At 43.8% G+C, this 23,453-nt stretch overlaps 2 protein-coding genes and 1 pseudogene across 2 annotated transcripts; 2 read left to right on the top strand and 1 right to left on the bottom strand.

The window, feature by feature from the left end:
* Positions 1-1,076: 1,076 nt before the first annotated feature.
* LOC133928897 (protein root UVB sensitive 6-like) lies at positions 1,077-6,313 on the top strand. The gene is made up of 14 exons (XM_062375412.1): positions 1,077-1,478; positions 2,804-2,902; positions 2,992-3,105; positions 3,455-3,526; positions 3,617-3,727; positions 3,848-3,967; positions 4,142-4,243; positions 4,336-4,408; positions 4,798-4,878; positions 4,992-5,056; positions 5,173-5,274; positions 5,361-5,543; positions 5,672-5,902; positions 5,997-6,313. The coding sequence occupies exons 1-13, from the start codon at positions 1,161-1,163 to the stop codon at positions 5,738-5,740; spliced, it is 1,509 nt and encodes a 502-aa protein (XP_062231396.1). The 5' UTR covers positions 1,077-1,160; the 3' UTR covers positions 5,741-5,902; positions 5,997-6,313.
* A 502-nt stretch (positions 6,314-6,815) lies between these two features.
* On the bottom strand, positions 6,816-11,680 carry LOC133928898 (PHD finger protein ALFIN-LIKE 5-like). Its single transcript, XM_062375413.1, has 5 exons — positions 11,521-11,680; positions 11,393-11,425; positions 10,482-10,710; positions 7,419-7,548; positions 6,816-7,352 (listed from the first exon to the last, which is right to left on the bottom strand). Exons 1-5 carry the CDS (start codon positions 11,621-11,623, stop codon positions 7,071-7,073), a joined length of 777 nt encoding a protein of 258 aa, XP_062231397.1. The 5' UTR covers positions 11,624-11,680; the 3' UTR covers positions 6,816-7,070.
* A 2,590-nt stretch (positions 11,681-14,270) lies between these two features.
* On the top strand, positions 14,271-22,895 carry LOC133928097 (uncharacterized; annotated as a pseudogene).
* The last annotated feature ends 558 nt before the right edge of the window (positions 22,896-23,453 follow it).

Here is a 23,453-nt window from a genome sequence, read left to right as displayed (position 1 = left end):
TAATGCTCATGCTCCTATGAGACTAGGCTCTATAGCTCGGCTGTTTTAGCTTGGCGGGTAAAAGTTTCTCCCAAGTAGCCTGTCTAGAGATTGCTTAAACATCATCTTATTAAATTGACAGCAATACTTAATTTGTCAATACTTAATTTATAAAGAAAATTTAAATTGTATTTGATGGAGTTTCTTTGTCAATTTTACTTCCTACACCGAATTAGATCTGCCTTATCTATTGTATTATGTTCATATGAATTTCTTGTGATACACCGTAATAAATTGAAGATGTACATCATATCAGATCTAGTAGGATGCACAATATATTTGACATAACCTTGTTGCTAAAATAGTTTAAAAATTCCATAAGAACACACTGTAAACTTATTTGGGTTCACTTAAATCATCAAATATTTTCATACGGCAATAGCCGCATTTGTAGCATTATAGTTACTTGCTAAACCTTCCGGTCACAAAACAAGAGAAAAATTTCTTAACCAATATATTCAAATGATTAATTAAAAGAGTATTAAACATGATGAGCACTGTAATACTATATTTCCTTACAATCTTTTTTTTGAAAAAACTGAAAACCACACAAGCCTGATTGCCTGGTGTCAACAAAGAAGAAAAAGCTGAGAAATATGACGCCCAAACGAAACGGAATGGCGAAAAAAACCCACAGCCAATAAACCCTTCCACCGTTTTTCCCATTCAATTCCAACGGCTCACCAGCAGCCCGCCCGCCCGCATGCACAACCCCATCACACCATATGACGTGTGGGTCCGTCGCTCTATCTGGCCCCATCAGCCGGTCAAAGTGGGATCCTCTTGTAGCACTCGCGGCCGTTTGTGCAGCTGGCACCAGCAGCTGACCATGCGTCCTCCACCCCGCCGCGGCGCCACCCAACTCAAAAAACCCCGCCGACACGTGGTCCCACCTCAACGCGACCCCACTCTGCCAGCCATTCACCGAAAATATCGTCTCGAACCCAGACGAGTACCCGTAGCAAAGTCGCGAGATCTCTCGGTATTGCTCGCCGCTTGGAGACGAGCCACATATATAAACCCTTCCGTCTCGCTGGGAGGCCGCGGCCTCGCTGTCTTCGGCAACGCCCACCACATCTGAATCTCACCCACCCACACCCCCGCACCCCTCCGAGCTCCGCATGGCGCCGGCGATGGGGCTGAAGCGGCCGGCGGCGGCGGCGGCGGCAGGGGCAGCCGCGCAGACCGTGACGTTGCCCGCGCCCGCCGTGCGGGAGGCGGTGCGCGTCGCCGTGCGGGAGGCCGAGGCGACCGCGCCCGCCAGGGTTGCGGCGCCGGCGGTCGCGAGGGACGGGGTGCTGTGCCTGGAGGAGGTGGACGGGAGGCGGTGGAGCTACGTGGTCGACGGCCCCGGGGCCGCCGTGAAGGCCAAGGGGAGGGCGTCCGTGGGCGCCTCCTTTAGGGCCGTGCCGCTCCAGTCCCCGCTGCCGCCCATCGAGGTGAGGCCTCCTGCCACCTTGGATCAGAGGGGTTTGTAACGTTTGTGGTGGTGGTTTGTCTTGGATTTGGTTCTCGTGGCGATTGCTGCGTGCGTGGGGGTGATAGTGGGGTTCGATGAGGAGGAAATGGCTGCGGATTTTTGGGTCTTTTGGAGGCTTTGTGCGGCTGTAACGTCTGTAAATTTGTGGTTTCGGCGGCTTTAACATCTGTGGATTCGCAGTTGGATCTGATGAGATGGTGATTAGGATGCGGGAAAGCATGGTTTAAGCGGATTTGGCGCCTGTTAATTGCAGCTGCGTGTGGCTATTGAGGCGAATGCGAAATTTCCAAAACAAAAGAAGAAATGGAAATTGGTTAGAATGGATCCGTAATTGTACGCCGCGCGAGTTGATTCTCCGTGTGTGAGGGGGGGGGGGGGGGGAGATGTTGAAGTCTTTTTAGTCGTCACGTTGGCTGCCTCCTAGCAATTAGTTGAAGAAAGGTACTCTTTCAGTAGATTTGGTTCTAGGGCTTTGAATTCGATTTCCTCGGTTAGGTTGTTTATTATGGGCTACTGTCTTTGATTCCGGACAAAATATATTCCGACCTCATATTTTCTAATTTAGGGACTTTGCTGGTGGAGCAAAGTTGCACTCTTTAGACCAAGGATGCCAATGTCTTCTTGAAGCTAGTTGTTTGTTGGATGCTGCTTAATTGCACACTGTTTATTGATAGTGCGATCGTTCGGTATCAACTGCCTCCCTTGGTTTTCAACTATAGAAATACGGAAAAGCTAAAATCTGCCTGAATGATTCAGACCTCATTCTCATCCAAGTTTTGTACTTTGCGATGTGCTTCAAGATCCGTTCAGATACCCCTTTCTTCTCCGGCAACGTCGAGATGCTTTGGTGGGGGCTCAACTGGTGTTGGTGGGTTTAGAGGGATGCCCACGGCAGCTGGTCTGCCCAGCGGCGGCGGTGGTTTGTGGGCAAGGCGGCACCAGGGTGGCGGAGGACTGCCGGTGGGAGGGGTCAGCGGTGGCAGTTGTCGAAGATGAGGAAGGAATGCGGGTGGGGCCGAGAGCACAGAGGAGCTTGATGGAGTCGAGGATGGAAGTGGTGGGGCGTGGGCAGGGGCTTGGGCTCACCTGGGGTGCTCGCCGGCAAGACAGTAGGAGAGGATGGAGGAGTGGGGGGGGGGGGGAGGCAGTACGGAAAACTTCGGGTGCTGGGCTCGGGTAAAACACCGTCCTGTAGACGGGGCCAAGATATATCAGATACGTGGAATGACCATGGCCGAGGATGACGAACTACAATAATGATTCTACATAATTTCACTTTTTCAGGAAATAATGTCCTTTATAAGGTCATATGTTGTGCCTGAAGGCTTTCCCGACAGTGTCACTCCTTCATATGTCCCATACATGTCATGGAGAGCATTGAAGGTATATTTTTCAATACATTATACTGGGCATTCATGATCTACTTGATTTGAATATATATAACTTAATCATACTTTCTTTTCTCTTTTCAGCATTTCTTTGGTGGAGCAATGGGTGTGTTTACAACACGAACCTTGCTAAATTCTGTTGGAGTCTCCCAAAGCAGGGCTACATCTGGTGCTGTGGCTATCAACTGGATACTCAAGGTAATTTGTTTTTTGTGGAAAACTCAAACAAGAGAGTTTTTCTTGTATTGTGTTTATTTTGTTTGCGGTATTTATCCTAGTTATGTTCAATAAGAACAACCAATCCTGCTAGAAATGGCCAAGATAAAAAAAACTCACCAGTAATAGATGGTGTAAGATTTTCAATAGGGCCTCTCCTACTCTTCTAAAAAAATAGATGGTGTAAAGCAGTCCATTCAATCATACCCGCCAGTATTGGTAATGCACAACAAGAACATTAATGGTTTCTTTTCTGCCAATATGTATTCAACCCTGAATGTTTAGTGATCAACATTATTGCCTGATAGCCATAATTATTTTACTACTACAGGATGGGGCTGGGCGTGTTGGAAAGATGCTTTTTGCTCGTCAAGGGAAGAAATTTGACTATGACCTGAAGCAGGTGTATATTTAGATTCAATGTGTTCCCTTCTGCTGTCCTTTTAAATTTCCTTCCATGCTAATGACTAATTGAAATCAAAATTTACTATAGCTCCGCTTTTCTGGTGATCTTTTGATGGAGTTAGGAGCTGGGATAGAATTAGCTACTGCAGCTTTCCCACAACTTTTCCTACCAATGGCTTGCATAGCAAATGTTGTAAAGGTTTGTCCTACAAACTTGTTTCGATAAGTTCTTACATTACTAATAAAATTTCAATTTGTCTTTACATGCTAAAGGAGTGATGAAATATATTCTACTTGTTTGATGCATTTGCTCTATTAGAATGTTGCTGCTGTCACTTCAACCTCAACTCGCACACCAATCTACAAGGCATATGCCAAAGGAGAAAATATTGGTGATGTCACTGCTAAAGGAGAAAGTGTAGGGAACATTGCTGATCTGGTAATTGTTCATGTTTGTTCCACTGCTTTTGCTTTTTATTTATTGGACATGCAGTTTATATCTGCCGCTGCCATTGTGTTATTTTCATATTATGCTTTCTCAACTGCTCATTTTTTTTTCCACTTTTCCGTTTTAGTTTTCTAATATTTCTTTCAATTGCTTTTTTTTGTGAAGTTGGGAACTGGTATGAGCATTCTAATCTCTAAAAGCAATCCATCACTGGTGACTTCATTTGCCTTCCTGTCTTGCGGATATCTCCTTAGTTCATATCACGAGGTTAGTATTCAACTCCTCTAGTTAGTTGGTTGTGTGATTTAATCTTTCTGATAAACTTCCAGTTAATCAGACCAATATGATTTTATTACCAGGTGCGATCTGTTGTACTGAACACTCTAAATAGGGCTAGATTCACTGTGGCTGTGGATTCTTTCATCAAGACTGGTATGTCAACATTATCCTTTAGAATCCTTATAATCAGATTTTAGTACCAAGTTTTGCAAAAGGAAGTTTTGGTGCATACTGCTGTATTGCTCAGCCAATATAGAAATTAACAAATCTTTGGTGGCAAATTGTTCTAAATACACTGGATATATTTGTGAGAAGGAACCGAAATAATATTCATAGATATTTTATCAGTTCACAGGCTGTATGTAATTTAGTTTTGCAGTGTAGAATTACAATAGTGGAACTAGCAGAGAAATGTAGTCTAAGAACAGTATCTAAATTCTAGATCTTGTTTAAATCCATGAAAGCTTGCAGCGTTCAGTTTCCAGCTTGCCACTTACATGTCACCCAGTCTGATATTTGGCTCTCCAATTTTACTGATGCAGGGCATGTACCCTCATTGAAGGAAGGAAACTCACAAGAGACAATATTTAATCCACCTTGGCGACATGAGCCAGTGGCGATAGGTTTGCACTCTGACCATATATTTCTTTATGCATGTTGAATGTGTAACCTCTTGTTAATCCGTTTTGTTTTGTTAATCCGTTTTGTTTTGTTAATCCGTTTTGTTCTCTTACAGGATCAAGATTTGGGGAGGCATTTCAAGAACCTGCTTCGTTTGTTGCTATAAGGCCTTTGTTCGAGGTACTCTCTCATTTGCTCCATTTAGTGTGTGGAATGTTTTCCAGCATTTGTGATGGTTCATTTCTTTTACTGTAATCAAAGATTGGTATATAAAGTTGTCATGCATTTGATTGAAGGATGAGAGGTATATGGTTACATATAACCCGACAAAGGACAAGGTATATGCTTTGCTCAAGGACCAAGCAAAGCCAGATGACATTCTCAAAGCCGCTTTCCATGTAAGCATTGATTGTATTTACTACTTTTGTACTGCTTAAGGTTGTTTGCATATACTTATTATACAAAATTGCCTTTTGGTTTACAGGCACATGTGTTACTGCATTTTATTAATGCTTCACATGCTAACCTGAATGCACGGAAGCACATGAACTCCAACCGGTTGTACCAGTATAACCCACTGAACATGGACTTTCTACCACACATTGAAGAGTCCTGCAAGATTGTTATGTCGTCTTATGGAGTTTTCAAGAAGAAAGCAAGAGATCAAGTAAATTTTAACCTCACTGTTTATCATTAAAACTCTGCCCTGCACTCTGCTTAACTACTAGAGAACAATAACTTGACAAAGAACCACAGGATTGTAATTGTTATGTTTAACAACCTTTTTTTTCACAGGGATGGATAATGTCAGAATCACTGCTTAACCCTGGGCGAGCTCGATTGTGTGGAATAGTACCACAATGATCCAAGTCTTTCATTTGTCATGATGAAGAGGATGAGATTTTTTTCTTCATATATTGGAGTCCCATCCCTATGCGAGTCAGCGAACCTAACATAAATCAACAGCTCAAGTACTTAAAATACCCCAAATTGTCACGAGGACAGAAGGAACAATACTTGAACCTGGTCAGTTCTCCCTCTCTGAAACATGAAACCTTTCTACGGTTTCACTAAACATGCAGCCACTAATTCTGTTATCGGCTTGATTTTTGATATGCAGGGACAGGAGTCAGCATGATAAAAACGTTCCGGGAGGGGTATGCGGACTCATGAAGGGACTCCCAACTAACTGCGAAGACCAACTAACGAAGTTTTGTATATCTGTGTTTTGGTACTGTATAATGGAGACGGTTATCCTTCCTGACTAAGTGGTCATCGGCTGAGTTGTTTTGATTGTTCGGCATACATTTTCCCGCCAACTTCGTGATACTGTGCTTTCTGTGCTTCTCGTTTCTTGGGGTGCTGTAAATGCCAGTTTCCGGTAAAAAAAAAGTATCTGTTTGATATCCAGAGTATGACCAAATTGTTCATGGCTCATCCTCGGTCTTGCAATTTGCAGTTGTGATCACCTGGTACAGTTAGTGCCTCTGGTGTCTGTCATGTGCTGCCCTTCTCGTTATTTTCCTGAGGTTACAACGGCTGTTCTTGATCCTTCGAATCGAAAGATACCATGTCCCGTGCCCATCCTTCGCTCGCAGATTCTTGAAATGTTTTACTTCCTGCGTTATCTATTATTCAAAGTTGCAGAAGTATAGTGTTGCCCTTCTCTACGATAAACTTATTTACCGTTCTCACGTGAGCTAGGCCTGATCTGGAACATAGCAACAACTTATCTGGACGCTGTTAGTCGGTTTGTAACATGAAAGCATCAAAGCAATTTCACAGCTGTTCGTTAAACTTCCTATTAAATAGAGCATGAGAGAGAGAAACTTAACCACGGCGTCGGACAAAACAGGAAACTGGCCCTACGTCATTGCGACAACTTCAAAGAAATGCTTAAGCGACACTGGAACGAGACTGGCAATGGAGAAACGGTTAGTTTAAGTCCTCCAGTTCAAGAACGTCTATCACATGTCTGCAAGACAGCCTCACCAGAGAATCTGGTATTACTACAACGGTTTAAAACTTTAAACACAATTAAGCCGGAGCAACATGAGCTGCTGAGGCACCGAGTAAATTAACAGTGCTCACTTGAAATGAAAAAGCAAGTCTACAAGCTAGACAGCTAGGCCATATCTGCAGACATCGATGATCTGGCGCTTGATTCCCTCCCGGGTCTCACCAGCACTTGCTGCTATGCTCTTGCCCTCTTGTTGCTGCAATCTGGGCACTTGTAGTGCTTGATATGCTCAGCTCGAGCAGGTGTGATCTTGACGCACTTCCCATGGTACCACCGCTCACAACTGTCACAGCAGATCCAGAACTCATCTTTTCCGTCATTTGTTCCACAGGATCCACATAAGGTGTTGTCACGCTCTTCCTCTTCTTCTCCATAGTCTTCACCGCTGTCATCATCATCATCTTTGGGGGTTGCCGACACTTTTGTTGCCTTCGAATGAGACTCGGGTCTTGATGGCTACAACAGATAAAATTGTCAGCCATGCTTATACTGCAGGCCAGCATGTTAAATGTCTAAACTTACCATTTTTGCACTTGGTTTGTTGCTTTTGCTGGTACTGTTGGGGGCCTTCTCCTTGGTTTGTTTCTTGGCAGCCCCAGTCACGACTTCAAATATCGTGGGCAAGTTATTTATCATGCTGAAGAGTCGCCTCCTGTGTAAGAGATAAACAAGCCACATGCTTTCAAACATCCACAGCGGCAGAAAACTGTTTATTCTATGGAACAGATAATAATCTGAATGCTTCGAACTGGCGAACTCAGATAGCAGCAATGGAATGCATTAACACAATCTGACCAAATCCTGCTAAGCCACTGGTAAGCAAAGATCTGGCAGTTTCCAGTTTTACCGGTTGGTTATTTTTCCCCTTGGCCCTAAGGTATCTCTGAGTCCATATATTTCCATAAAACTGGATAGTCACCTACACATATTCCATGTAGTAGTGCAAAAAGGAAAACCTCCATTCTGGCCATATCTACCAATCTACTTAACAAGATAGCTACAGTTGTTCACGTGGTAAATTATTAGCTCCTCTCCCAAAAACAGATTTGTGGAATGCATGCTCTCTGCCCAATATATTCGTATAACTAAAGGAAAGGGGCACATAAAAAGGACAACAAACAAGTAAGAAAATTCTAAGGCTATGATCGAACAATAATACTTGGAGTCGAGCAGGGAACTTCAAAAACAGCAATAGTGAAAATGCATTACAGGATCAATTCAAACAAAGCCAAAAGAAGAATATCTCCAATCATGAAATACATTTTACTCGGTCTCTTTTGTATAAACACTTTGGACCAAGGTTCAGGGGGGTATATGAACTTTTTTCTATCATGAAAGGGCTTACAGTTTCAAGTCACTTTCAATCACTTGCCACTGGTTCTTGATCAACATGTTGGCAAAAGCTGAAAGTCTGTTCTGTTAGTGTTTTCACAGTCAAAAGAAGCCCCATCAAAGATTCATCAAACCTGTTTGAGACTAAACACTTTCTCACATTTGCCAACTAGCATGTTGGTCAATTATAAAATCATATTGCAAGAGTCCGCAACAAAGTGCAAGCTAAATAACAAGTTGTCTTACTTAGTACGAAGCCACCAAGCAGATGCATTCTGAAGTAAAGCAACAAGCTACAACCCAACAATAGATGTTTTGTACAGTTGTTGTAAGATGTCAAAAGGGGCTAGCTTTGTTTGAATCCAGTTCACCCAAGTGAGTCTATCCTTTTCACAAATGGTACTTGAGTTCAGTGACATAAATTTATTTCAGAAAAATCACTAGAATTGGATCTCTCTCTACATTTAGCTCCAACAGTGAAATAAATTTTTGGCAGCTACTTGTTTCCCCTAGACTGCCAAAAAATAAGTATCTTGGCTCTCTATTCCGGAATTTCAGTAGCAAATGCAGCGGTATCAACTGTAACTCCTAGTATATTGCTGCACTTTTGAAACATACACGTGTGGTATCCCAAATCCCAACTTCCAAGGATAAAAAATTGCCTTGTTCTACTCAACCATGATCTATCCTACTACTTTCAGTGTAGGATGGTGTCCTAGAATGTGCACTCAATCTTATAAACTTGACCACTAATATTCATAAAAGTATTAAGATTTTTCACGTGGAAATGATATTAGTAGATTTGTCACCAAACATTCTTCCAAGTTATAACATTTCTTACAATCTTTTTTCATTATAATAAGAAAAGTAATGGTCAAAGGTGTATACTGGATACCATATTGATGCCCAAAATGACAAGAACCAGCAGGAGCATATGGTAAAGGTAGTGTTCCCCTGGGCGCTAGGCATTAGTCAGGCTGCAGACCAGCACGTAGCACTTAATTGGTGATTAAGCGGGCCTAGATGAGGCTAGGTGGGCCTATGTATGCTGCAGCTAGGCAGTACTATGTTGCCCAGCACCTAGACAGGTTAGGCGGCAGCCTTGGGCAAAACTAAAGGTAAAGAAGATAAAAGAAGTGCTTATAGAAATATAATGAACTAATAATAGATAAATAACCTCAAGACAGTGGCAATCAAATGCAATCCTGTGCAAGAAAAACCATGGAAGCACATGCAACAGTTACACTATATGATAATTAATAAACTGTTCCTGCTTTTTTTGTATGTTGTGCAGGGTATGTTCTATTTGAAACCATTAATGGCATGCATCTAATACCCATATTTGTTAAGAATGACAACCAACACATGGAAGCAACAGTGAACCCCCACAATTTCCAACACAAGATCTTTTTTCCAGCAAGAGATATGTACTTATGAAAGGTCACCAAAACAAGCAAATCACTTAAGGGAGTCTACTAAATCACAGCCTACACCCTCTGATGGAGCACCCTGGTTGATGACTCACCACCATCTCTCCGCCCACCGCTGCCACAGCCCTTCCCTCGGTTATTCCACCAACCTCACCTCGTCCCATTGCTTCAGATCCGATGATGCTTCTTCCTCATTGCTGGTGGCTGTAGAAGTGCTCTCAGGGCTGCCACCCTATCCTTTGTCCTCTGCTCTTTGTTGCCCGGTCTATTACCGGCAAGCTTCTTCCCCAAATGTTCAACAGCGTGAGCACATGAATGACATTCAAGTGGTTCATGGTTGCTGTCACCTCCCTAGGCCTCCTCATGGAGCACACCAAAGTTCTTGGTACTGCAGGGCTGCCATTGCTAATGATGCTGTTCAAGGTCACCACATCACAGCCGAGCTTCATCCCAAAGTGTGCCAGCAAACAACATTTCCTTTTTCTTGTTAGTAATTCTTTTGTAATCCAAACAGTTAAATTGAAACTGCAGACCAGTTTCAATTCAACTCTAAAATTTGAATTGATGCACAAATTACACAAGCCAATTCTAATTCTAAGAACCAAACTGACCATTAACAAAGCAGAAGTTACAATGAAAATTTTCAGTCAGATGGGAATCAGAAGGTAGCAATGAGGAGTTTCATTTAGCAATTCTTGCATACCTGTTGATCAAGACTAACATACCTGTAGATGAAAATTGTGCAGATATAAAGGACACAAAACATAGATAAACCTATTCTTGTTTAAGGAAAATGCAAAGTTCAAATGTCTGCAATCATTACCTGGCCTCTTTGTCAAATCCAAACCGTGCCGCGAAGTAGAACGCAACAGCCAGTAACCAAGAATCGCTGTGGACGGCAACTAGTGCCAACCAATCCTTCTCGTTCATGCCGTCCCTAGCAAAGTTTATTCCCAAAGCTGGTTCAGGAATCTCCGGAGGAACTTCCTCAGCTGGTAAAGTTACTTCCCATGTTTCATTGGGGTAGCCATAGAGGCACAAGTTCTCCTTTTCTGTTGAAATAAACAGAATTAGTAGATACAAAAGAATATCGTATTGTAGTACTTGGTAATTTACTCAGTGCAGCGCAAGGACCACGCAGAAAATGCTAGGGTAGCAAAGAAAAAGCTACAATGGTTGCACTAGTCTAAGATAAATGAAGCAACCTCATGCTCCTAAATCAATCCTGTGGTGCAATTGGCACAAAAAACGGTTTGTTGATTTCATCAAAACATACAGTAACTAATTTTAAGATAGGTCACAAGCTTAGGTTGCATTATGGTGGAAAAAACTGTAAATAGAACAAATCAAACAAGAACAGCAGTCATTACTACTTTGGAGACTCCCAGCACCCAAAAATTGGAACTTTCCAGAAATTCCTACATTTCACAGTGACGAGCACCAAAGTCAAAAGTCTAACCAATGCAAAAGACTCGCAGAATCCTTACGAATTCGAGAATTCCATCTAACTTGGCGCCCAATCTGCACTTCCAATCGCTCACTACGCTCTAACCCATTACGTCATTGACGGAAGCCACAACGCGACGACCAGACAGGGCTCCCACTTCCAGACCAGCGAATTCACCAAATTTAGCTTCGGAACACCCAGTAAAGCAACCGAACGCCCGGACCCTAGCAAACACGAGAGCGTGGGCGCCCCCGAACCCTACACCCGAAGAGGTCGAGCGGACTCACCGGGGTCGCACAGCTGGTAGAACTTCTCCACATCTGCGCGAACCACAAAGCAATCAACAGAGGAAGGTGCGTCAGTACCAGCGAAGCCGCCCGATAGGCGAAATCCGGGGACACGAAGAGGCGGATACCGTTGGTGAGGGCCTTGATCATGCCGGCGCGGCGGCCGCGGAAGTCGCGGAAGACCTCCTCCGCGGTGCGGGCGGAGTAGTGCGCGCCGGCGCCGCCGTCCATTTAGGGTTCCCGGCGAGGGGGAGGGCGGCGGCGGAGACGAGGCGAGAAGGTGTGTGTGTGTGGGGGGGGGGGGGGGGAGTACAGGGTCGCAGACTTCGCAGGAGGGGTGGGGTTTTATCTGGGGACATAGTTATGGGTATTTACGGGAGGATTTGAGCCCGGTCTTTTTATTTTTTTTTTCCTTTTCCAAAGTGACTAGCTTTGTCTTCCTGTGCAATGTCGGTAATATCGTCACTAAGAGCAGCTCCAGTGTACGGGAAAAATGAACCGTAGCTTGAAGAAAGCGAACCAAACACGTTGGAGCAGTCGAACTATGAGTGTCAGAAAGTAAAATTGGACTCTAAATATGGTTCGACTCTTGCCGAATAAAAAAATATTTCCTGCACATGGCCTGTAGGATCGGGCGGATGGAAAGAACGGGCGGAGTCTTCAGCGTAGCCACGCGAGGAGAAAAGAGAGAGAAAAAAATATTTTTTACTTGTCTGTAGAACTCGCTCACACTGGAGGAAACGAACCGAACATTACCCCTTCGATTCGACGGTACACTGGAGCTGCTCTAACGCGTGAACTCAATCCTATATATTAATGATGGCGACGTGAAATCAGAGGAACTGAGACCTCGCCACCGTGAGCTAGACTCATCTTGCCCGTGTATGCGAGCCAATGGTAGTAAAGTTTTTCTTTATCAACACAAGTTCTGAGGTGAGCTTGTAACTCAACCAAACATTCATTCATCTTAGTATTCTCGCTCAGTAATTTAACACAGTCTAAGTATATTATCATATCTCTTCCTTCTAGTTTTAGTTCTTTTGATATCGTCACCATTTATATTTGCATTTGTCTCTAGCGTGTTGCAAGAAACTGATTTGCATTTATTTTGATTTTTTTATGTTGAAATATGTGGGAGTTTTGGTTATGCCAATCGTGTTGTTTTATTTTGCCCTTATTTACCATTGATATTTTCTCTAAGTAAATTTGTGTTCCTCTCTGTTTCATCTAGCTTTTAGGTTTCCAAACTCCTACTTATTATTGTGCCTATAAATTAATATAAAGTATTTTAGCAACAATTACTTTTTAGTGTTTTCAATTATTTTGTGATTAGGAAGAAATACTAGTTTTATCATTACAAGTACAAGTTCGAGAGACTATTTTGTTAATAATTGTGTATTAATAGTGACTGAACTTTAAGGTCATGTTTGGAAAGAGGGTTTTATGATTCAAGTTGCTAGGACTTTAATCCTGAAAAGTCCCCGAGCAAAACCCTTCTTTTAAACAGGGCCACAAGCTTTTACTTCGTAAAGTTTTGTTGCTTTTTTTCTTCATATTGTTGGTTTCACAAGTATGTTATTAATTTTATTTTTTGGGGGAATGTGAATTGTTCATTTTCGAGGACTTTTTTTAGCAACCTCAATGTCGTTGCACTCTACTCTATGTTTATGTTTCGACCCTTCAATCATAGAAAATGACTTTTACTATCAATAGTCTAACGATCAGATTTTCACATTTTATGCAACTCTGATGACAGAAGTCTTCATAGCCAACTAGTGAAGAAAATATATGTCCTTGTTTTCTTAGATGGAATAAAGCATGAATGCGAACACGAAATAGTGATAATACAAATATAAAACGGAAACGGTTGAGAAAATGAGTATTTCTCAGACCATCAAAAGCACATATAAAGCAACAGGAATAAATAATAGTTTCTCGGATCTAACATGATCATCAATTCATTGAATTATTTCTCAAAGTGAATCCACAACAACAACATGATGCATTTTGTAAGGGAAAGACGACATACATATACAAATACAATCAGCAATATATATTGTGATAATTAAATAATAATTTTGCAGGAACTTTGAAGGAAACAATTCAACTCTAGTAAGAATTAAGAAAACTTCCCGTTTGATGGTATATTGTGCTCTCACTAAGCAAGCAAGCTTCGCCTTTCTGAGAGACATGTGTATCTTGTTGAACCAGACCCCAATTTTCTTACTCCAATGTACTTTCTTCGGTCATAAATACATGTCATTCGGGATAAAACACGATCTTTAATTTATAGTTTTGACAACTATTTTTTATTATAATATATTTATAAAATACATTAAATTTGTAGTACGATAAAAATATTTTTCAAGACAAGTTTACACATATGATTTTAAGGTTTCAAACTAAATATTTTGAAAATAATTGTTAGTCAAAGTTTTAAAATTTTGATTGATTTTTTTCTTTTTAAAATGACATGTATTTATGATTGGAGGGAGTAGTATTCAGCATGAGTGTACTTATGTTAAATGAATGAAAGCTCTTGACTTAAAAAAAAGCATTCTTGTCAGGAAAGGACTCATTGTATAACCGTTGATTAGTGATGCAAGTGGGTGTCCAATGGGTAGTTCTATATTATTACTTAGTTTATTTTTTTTTAACTTAATTAGGTGAGAGTGAATCTCTAGTTCATTTTTTTAGTTTTGGATCGACCCAATGTTCCAAAAAAAATATACCAAACTTGCATTCTACCGCGGACCCATTCTCTTTTAACGAATTCACAGTCTACATTGGGCGCTCTGCAGCACCATCCAAGAAACCAAACAGAGTGAGAAAACAGTCAAAGGCCTGCGATGACCACTGGGAGACGAGGGGGGTGGATATGACAGCACTTGCTGCCCACCACCGCCTCCTCTCCTTCGCTGCTCCAAGAACACAATGTCGTAGCTCCTCCACGCTCCTCTCCCCCTATCTCCCCATGGGCGTTTTGGTCCCAGAGCTGCCGCTCGCATCCTCAGGGGCGTCTCAGGCGATGGCAACACTGGCGTCAACACCAGTAGCGTGGCCCCACCCGCTGCGTCGTCGTCGTTATCCTTGGAGGAGCTACGCCGGGGCCGCACCACCTACACATGGTGAGGGATGTGCGCGAACTACCTCTCTAGGGGGTAGGGACCGCTTGTGCTACTCTTCCACGGCTTCGGCACCTCTGTCGTGCACTGGTGCAGGTGAGCAATTTTGTTAAACGACCTCATGAGGGAATATATTGGGGATATAGTCACAATAATAGAGTATACAACGTTCTTCACCAGCGATCATCGGGACGTCACCACCGCCTAACAACCTTCTTCTTCTCCAAGTACTTCTCCACCACCTTCCTCTATCCTTTTCTAGCGTGTTCTGTTACATGATCTCTCTGGGCTCAAATCACCTACTCCAACCACTGCTCACATATTTTGGGTTAGGTTTGATGGGCCCCAAGCCACAACCTCTCTTCGTCGAGCCCACCACTTCAGAGTTGTCTCCCGGGTCTTCTTCAGATTCCTACCATGTTGACCCCTGTTGTATATCTCTGTGCTGCCTGTAGACCCCTCCTTGAGTGTCGGCTTGTCCCCAAGCTAGAGCATCTAGGAATCGATGCTGTAGATCATCGACATTCTCCCAGGTAGCCATTGCTGGTGACCAATTGGACCACTTCACTAGCATTTGTGGCACCATGTGACTCGCAACCGAAGGCAACCGATTGTCTAAAAACATAACAAGAGTCTGTGAGTCAAAAGAAGCGTCAGGACTGAACTCATTGACCTGGGTATGTGGACCAAGAGCACACTTCAGCTGGGAGACATGGAAAATAGGGTGAACTCTACTGGATGGTGGTAATTCCAGCTTATAGGCCATATTGTTCACCTTTTGAATGACTTTATATGGTCCAAAGTAATGGAAAGATAGTTTATAATTAGCTCGATTTGCCACTAAGGACTTGAAAATTATTCACATATGGCTGAAGCTTGAGGTAGACAAGATCTCCCATTGAAAATTGACGTTCTGTACTATGTTGGTTAGCTTGTTGTTTCATTCTGTGTTGTGCCCTCTAAAGATGTTGCCGAACCACCTTAGTCATCAATTTTCTCTCAGAAAGCCATTCTTGTAAGTCTAGTATAGCACAAGATTCAGTGATATCATAACCAAAATTCTTGGGAGAGTGTCTGTCGGAGGATTAACTCCTGTCGCAGGGATCCCGAGAGATCCCTTTTTAGAGATTCGGCTGGGGGGATGATCCTGAATAAGTTCGTCGGAGAAATGAACGAGAGTAAATGCAACGGCCGGTGGTGGTGAATGATGACCTAGTGCAAAAGGAAGTAAATGCACCGGAGTTTTGACAGGTTCGGGCCGCACGGGAGCGTAATACCCTACTCCTATATGGATGCAATAACTGTCCTGAGGGAGATCCCTCAAGGATGTAGCTGGTTACAAGAAATATGAACTAACTGAGAGCTTGAGGCTCTCTATTCCTCTGCTAGAACTACGCTCTGGTCCTGTGCTTTATGTTCGTCTATGGTTCGGTTTCTGATGCTTGGATGCCTGTGGCTCGTCTTGCTTGTTCTCTGGTTCTCTCTTCGTTGTCCCCGTTGGCCCTCTTTGTCTATCCTTCACTTCTCCCTGTTCCTCTGTGCCACCGGCTCTTTTAAGCACTTGCTGGCTGCGACATGCCCCGAACGGGAAGGAGGGGGGCACAAGTTCCAAGGCACCATCACTGGGAAAGACGTCATCATTTCTTCTGGGCGAAGTGACCGGAGGGTGGAAAAACGTCGCCCGCCCGGTCACCTATCACTGTGGACGCCCTGGCAACGGGCGCCATGGAGGGGGTCCACCGGGCAGCCGCAGAGCAACCCGGCGTGCCCGCCCTGTCTTGTTCCTCTGCCACAGCAGGGCGGCAGACGGAACGCGATCCTTGCGATGATACCGGCGATACGGGATGGGACCCGTGCAATTAATAGCCCCACGCCCCTCTGCCAAAGCATGGTAGAAACCGACGCTGTGGCGGGAGCAGTTGGACGTGTCAGGCCACGCACGCTCATTAAATGCGGCCTCGGACCTCTGTTTAGCGGACACCTCATCGGTGGGCCCCTTGGGGGCCTTTCTGGGTCGTCGGGGAACCGAGTGCTCGGAGGTACTGTTCACCTCCCCGAGCACTCTCTCCCGGGAATGCCTATCTTTGTCTTCGGGGTACCGGGTGCTCGGGGGTACTGTTCACCTCCCCGAGCACTCTTGCACGATCCTTCGGGGAACCGAATGCTCGGGGGCCGCCATGTGCAGCCCCGAGCACTCTCTCCCGAGCACTCTTTGTGTGGAACCTCAGGGAACCGAGCGCTCGGGGGCTGCTGCCCGCAGCCCCGAGCGCTCTCTCCCGGAACTTTAGCTCTTCTGGTCATCGGAGGACTAGGGTGCTCGGGGGTGACCTGGCACAGGCCCGAGCACTTTTCTTCCCGGTACTTAGACTCTGCGGATCATCAGGGAACTAGGGTGCTCGGGGACCAATGACTGTGGCCCCGAGCACCTTCTCCCGGGACTCGAACTCTCCTTACCCCGCGGGAGAGACCTTGCGGGATGGCAACACGTGACGGATGGCTGGCCTGGCCTCGGGACTCAGGGACCCCCGGTTCTCAATACACCGACAGTGTCCATAAAGCACCTCATATGATGATCTACCCAATACGGTGTGATAGCTGGAATTGTACCAACATTCAGCTAAAGATAACCATTTTCTCCATTTTGTTGGACAAGCATGCACAAAACATCTCAAATAGGTTTCCAAGCATTGGTTGACCCTCTCTGTTTCACCATCAGATTGATGATGATATACACTGCTCATGTGTAGTTGAGTACCAGTCAATCTAAATATTTCTTACCAAAATTGACTTGTAAACAATCTATCTATATTAGATATGATTGATTGAGGCATATCGTGTAATTTGAATATGTGACTCATATAAGTTGTGGCCACTGTTAATGATGTCAACGGATGTGTAAGAGGGATGAAGTGAGTATATTTGGAGACTTATCCACCACTACCAAAATACAATTGAATTGACCAGATTTTGGGAATCCTTCAATGAAGTCCAAAGAGACAATTTGCTAAGCATTTGCTAGGATTGGTAAATGTTTGAGTAATCCTGGATATTTGACTCTTTCTGGTTTAGCCTATTGACATACTGTACATTGACTAACAAATTGTTTCATAGATTGCTTTAACTGAGGCCAAGTAAAGATGTTCTTTACTCTCCTATATGTGATAGGAAAATCTGAATGACTCCCATACCGCTAGAATGTAGAGATTCAAGTACCTTGAGCTGTAAATGGATGTTTCTACCCAACCACACCCTGTCTTTATATCTGAGCAATCCATTTAGCAAAGTGAAGTGTTTCACTGAATGGCTTGAAGACAAGGTTGTGATCAATTTGAGGGCTTTAGGATCTTGTTGATGACCCATGGTCACATCTTCTAATCACATGGGTTTAACTATGGAAATAGCCAAGCAATTGACCACTTGGGTATCTGCAGCAAAGTCTGGGCACCTAGATAATGTGTCAGCAACTCTATTCTCCACACCTTTCTTATATATCAATTTGTACTGTAACCCCATTAGTTTGGTTAAAGCTTTTTGTTGCCATGGTGTAGTAAGCCTTTGATCATCTAAGTGAGTCAAGCTTCTTTGGTATGTCTTGATGATGAATTCAGCATGATTGAGGTATGACCTGCAGTGATCCATAGCAAAAAGAATTGCTAAGCATTCTTTTTCATAAGTAGATAAACCTCTATTCTTTGGCCCCAAGGCTTTACTTGTAAAGGCAATAGGGTGGCCATCTTGTTGTAAGACTGCTCCAATCCCTTTTTCACTAGCATGAGTCTCAATGACAAATATTTTCTTGAAATTTGGTAGTGCTAACACTGGAGCAGTGATCGATGCCTATTTGAGGGCTTGAAATTTTTCTTCAGTTTGTGTTCATATGAAAAGAACTCCCTTCTTCAGCAGATATGTCAGAGGCTTGCTGATAATACCATAGTGTTGGACAAATTTCCTGCAATATATAGACATTCTAAAGAAACTCTTGACCTCCTTATAATTAGTTAGGTTAGGCCACTTTTTGACAATCTCTACCTTTGCAGAATCAGTAAATACTCCTTTGTTGATGACATGCCCCCAAAGGTCAAGCTGTTTTTGAGCAAAAGAGCATTTGGACAACTTCAAATGGAGTTGATGTTGTTTTAGTAGGGAGAACACATGCTGCAAATGAGAGATATGCTCTTCTATGGTAGCATTGTATACCAGTATGTCAACTACAAAAACCACCACACACTTTCTCAAAAGAGGTGCTAACATAGAATTCATAATGCCTTGAAATATGGCAGGAGCACTAATATTCATAGTGTCCATTGTGAGTTTGAAAAGCTGTTTTATATTCCTCTCCTTCCTTAACAATAATTTGATGATAACCAACTCTACGATCCAATTTGCTAAAGAGAGCAACCCCAAATAATTCATCAAGCAATTCATCAATTAGTGGTAAATGGTATTTGTTCTTCACTGTATAAGCATTCAATCTTCTATAATCTACACAAAGACGCTATTGGTTTCTTTCATTTGCATATGGAACAAGTATTCTTTTCAGAAGTTCTCTAATTTACTAGCACCATCCTTTTTCCTTACTAAGAGGACACAAGAGGCAAAGGGGTTGGCAATGTGCTGAATCTCTCCATTTTTAAGCATATCAGCCACTTGAGTTTCCATTTCATCTTTTTTGTTCAAGACTATATCTATAAGGACGTAGTCGAAATGGTTGAGTACCTAGCAACAAAGGAATACTGTGATCTAGATGCCTTTTTTGGTGAAAGTCCTTTAGGTTCAGTAAAGAATACAGAAAATACTGTAGAAGTGCTCTGACTAACGGTGGAATTTCAGGTCTAGACTTGTTCTCTTCCACATCACACAACTCCAACAATTGCAATAGAGAGTCATGTTGAATATATGCTTCTAATTGCTCAAAGGTTATCATTGCACAACTATTGATCACATGTACTATTCCTTGAAGAGTAATTAGTGACTTCTTATGTGGAAAGGACATGCTCTTATGTAACCAATCCACCTTTATTGGGCTATGTTTTTCTAGCCAATCCATTCCTAAGACCACATCATAACAACCTAGTGGTAATACATTAAAATCAGAACAGAATGTGTGCCCTTGGTAGAACCAATTACAATCAGGTATTTCTTGAGTGCATAGCAGTATACCACCATCAGCTACCTTTACTTTCATAGGACTATTCAGAGTTTGTACTCCCTGAACCCCTTCTAACAGATGAGAACTCATAAAGCTAGATGAACTGCTCAAATCAATTAGCATTAACACTTGTAAATTGCCAACATAGCCTTGTAACCTTATTGTATTGCTAAATTGCCAACCTAGCCTTGTAGCCTTATTGTATTGCTAGATTTAGTACCTGTGACAGCTTGTTTGGATATTGACAAGAGTTGCTCCCCTCCTTTTGAACCCTTTTCCCAATCAGTATTCTCCATAGTCACTCCTTCGTCATTAGCTTTAGTAAGAAGTGCGCACATTTCTTCAACAATATGTAATGGTATAGCTGAAGAGCACTTATGGGTATGACTCCATTTCCCCCACATATATAGCACAATCCCTTGGATCTTTTATAATTTCTGAGTGCAGATAACTTATCTTCAACTCTTTTACTACAGCCAATATCCACAGATACCCCTTTATTTTCCTCTAAAAATGGATTGATCAAGGGTCTTCCAATGATTGGTGGTGTGGGTAAGGGAAATGAGGGCTTGGTTGTTGCTGAAACAGGAGCATAACTCTGAAAAGGTTTGGCCAAATTCTCTATTGAATCTCCTTCTCTTCCAGATTTCCTTGAAGAATGGGCAATCACCTCTTCCTGCAATAAGGCCAAAGAGCTAGCAGTATCTAGGTCTAAAGGCCTCTGAATCAAAATTACTGCTCTAATGTCCTCCCTAAGACCATCAATGAATCTAGTAGTAATAATAGTAGAGTTTAAATTTGCATCATAAGCTAACAACTGGTGCACTAAATTATCAAATTGTTCTATGTATTCCCCAACTGTTCTTGTCTAACTAATATGAAATAATTGATGAATAAGCTGATGATATTGGTCTCTACCAAAACGAGAGCACAAAGAGGTGTAGAGTTCTTCCCATTGCATATGCCTTATGCGATGCTCTACTGATTGCAACCAGAATGTAGTAGAACCCTCGAAATGCATAATAGCTAATTTCACGCACATATTAATTGGTACTCCATACAACTCAAAAAAGGTTTTGCAACGCTTCTTCTATATCTTAAGGTTAGCACCATCAAATTTGGGGAAATTCAGATGAGGAAATGCTGCACCTAAGCCTCGAGCCATACTGGATAAATTGCATTCGAGACAGAAGAACTCATAGTTTGTTGATCATAAGGTGACACACCTGTGACCGGAGGAGGGAATAGGGTGGTTACCACCCCTCCCCACTCCTTTGGTGGAATTGATGCTGATGGTGGCCATCTGGCCCAGGTGCCTCCACGAAGGATGCAACTCCTAGATGAGCAGGATCTGACGCCTCCATGGTTCTCTTGTCTCGTGGTGAACTCGATGATTTGAGTAGGGAGCTCATTGATCTTGATCTTCAGTTCAGCAACCGATGTTTGCAGATTGGTCAACTTCATCTCCATACTCGGTAGCCAGACGTTAGCAGCTATCTGCGAGGTGGTGATCTGCTACATCACACCTTGCATATCGCTCACGGCTCGACTTATCTGATCCATCCTAGTACTCCACTTCTCGTCCACCGCCACACTACCAGAGTCGTCTTCTCTCGCCGGAGCCATTGCTTGCAAGTGAGCCTAGTGATCATGGGGTGGATCCAAGACTGGCTCTGATGCCAAGATGTTAGCGATCTCACGAGGGAATATATTGGGGATATAGTTACGGTAATAGAGTATACAACGTTCATCACCGGCAATCGCTAGGTCGCTGCCACCGCCTAACAACCTTCTTCTTCTCCAATACTGTCCCACTATCTTCCTGTGTCCATTTCTAAAGTGTTCTGTTACATGACCTCTCTGGATCCGAATCACCTACTCCAACTACTGACCACATATTTTGGGTTGGGTTTGATGGGCCTCAAGCCACAACCTCTCTTCCTGGAACCCACCGCTTCAGAGCTGTCTCCAGGTCTTCTTCAGTTCCCCGCCGTGCTGACTCCGGTTGCTGATCGCCGTGCTGCTTGTAGACCCAGGCAGATTTGTCGAGCCCGGCCGGTTCGGACGGCCTTGTCTGGTGAACTAATTCTCGTAAATACGTCAACTTTGTTCTTTTCCGACGAAATCTGAGCTCATCTCGTGATCGATGGTGCGCGCGCGCGCCATGTGCTCGACCGATGAGCTAGCGGAGCTTGTACGGAGACCTCTAATTGATCAACTCGTTCTTAGGAACATCGGCGGTGCTGTCTGAATCCTACAACGTCTACGCGTTCGATTTGCTCGGGTTTGGCGCCTCCGACAAGCCTCCTGGGCTTTCTTACACGATGGAGACATGGGCTCAGGTAGCTGTGCTTCCGTCTGCCCGAACATGAACAGGGATCGATGGATGGTGATTACTCTCCGTTTATGGGAACAAAGACGCCGTGGACGACGAATTAGTAGAGGTAACATGAACCTGTTAGTATCGCCTGTTTTGTTGCTTGCTTCTCCTGTGTATCCTATTTATGTACCGATCCTTGCTAATGGAAATCATCGATCGTGTGATGCAAATCTTCCACGCTCTCAGAACCTCTAATGTCCTGTGTGTTTTCAGCAGCAAGTGACCACGCGCTTCTCCTACCTGCTTTTGTTTCTGCAGCCATCCTTTTTGTTTGAACGGAATCCGCAAGAATCCATCACGTTAGGATCATTGAACAAGTGAAAAAGTTGATGATTTGCTGCTTTATCCACCAGCGTTTCAGGATTTTGCCACCCCATTGTTTCACTGACATTTGGCTCAGAATCGAGCAACATGTCAGTGAGAAATCAAGTGGCAAATCTTGAAGCGCCAATGAATCCAGTGGCAAACCCTCTGAACCTCTAGTGACACAGTTGATGCATGGCTGCTGGTTTATGAATATACATGTAGATCGTAAGAGGACCGGCTGACACCGAGGGCGCCCTGCACGCGTTCGTGTCGACGGTGACCGGCCCGCCGGGCCCGAGCCCCATCGCGCTAATGCCGAGGCCGGCCGACGTGCCCGTGCTCTTGCTGTGGGGCGACCGGGACCCGTTCACCCCGATCGACGGGCCCGTGCCATCTGAGCTCCCCAACGTCCCGCTCCAGATGCTGGAGGGCGTCGGGCACTGCCCGCATGACGACCGGCCGGACCTCGTCCACGACAGTCTGCTGCCGTGGCTGCAGGGCCTCCCGCCGCCCGCGGATGAGGCTGCCGGCGGTGTGGTGTAATACTATACTTGCAAGGATCCGTGCTTCGCTTCAACGCATATAGTGAAGTTACAATTTTGTTTTGTTCATGTTTTATTTGAAAGAAACTTTATTGCATTTCATTAGACCGATGGTCCCAGGAAGATCGCTGATCATGATGGCCATTTAGATTCCATCATCGGACCTAGACGAGCAAGTTCATGAGCAACCATATTACAACATCTAGGCCTATAAACAACTTTGAAGTCGATAAAAACTAGTCCAAAGCAGGAATTTGGCTTCTCTGATCAGAACATCAGCTGACACAAGATTGAAAGTAGTGCTCTCCGAGTCTTTTTCAGGTTTTGTGCAGCAGTCTCCAATATGATTCTGCTCATGCCTGCATCAGAAGCGAAGTTAATAGCCTGGATACATGCCTCAGCCTCGGCACATAGGGCATCCTGCAGATTGTCAATGTGTCCAGCGCTTGCAGCACAACACTGACCGTCCTGACCTCTAAGAACAAAACCCCATCCGCCTGATTGTTGGTTAGACAAAAAGGGGCCATCAATGTTTACCTTGAGGAAATCATCATGAGGT

Source organism: Phragmites australis, chromosome 9, assembly GCF_958298935.1.
Source record: "Phragmites australis chromosome 9, lpPhrAust1.1, whole genome shotgun sequence".
In the NCBI taxonomy this organism is placed as follows: domain Eukaryota; kingdom Viridiplantae; phylum Streptophyta; class Magnoliopsida; order Poales; family Poaceae; genus Phragmites; species Phragmites australis.
This window is presented reverse-complemented; position numbering and strand designations above follow the sequence as displayed.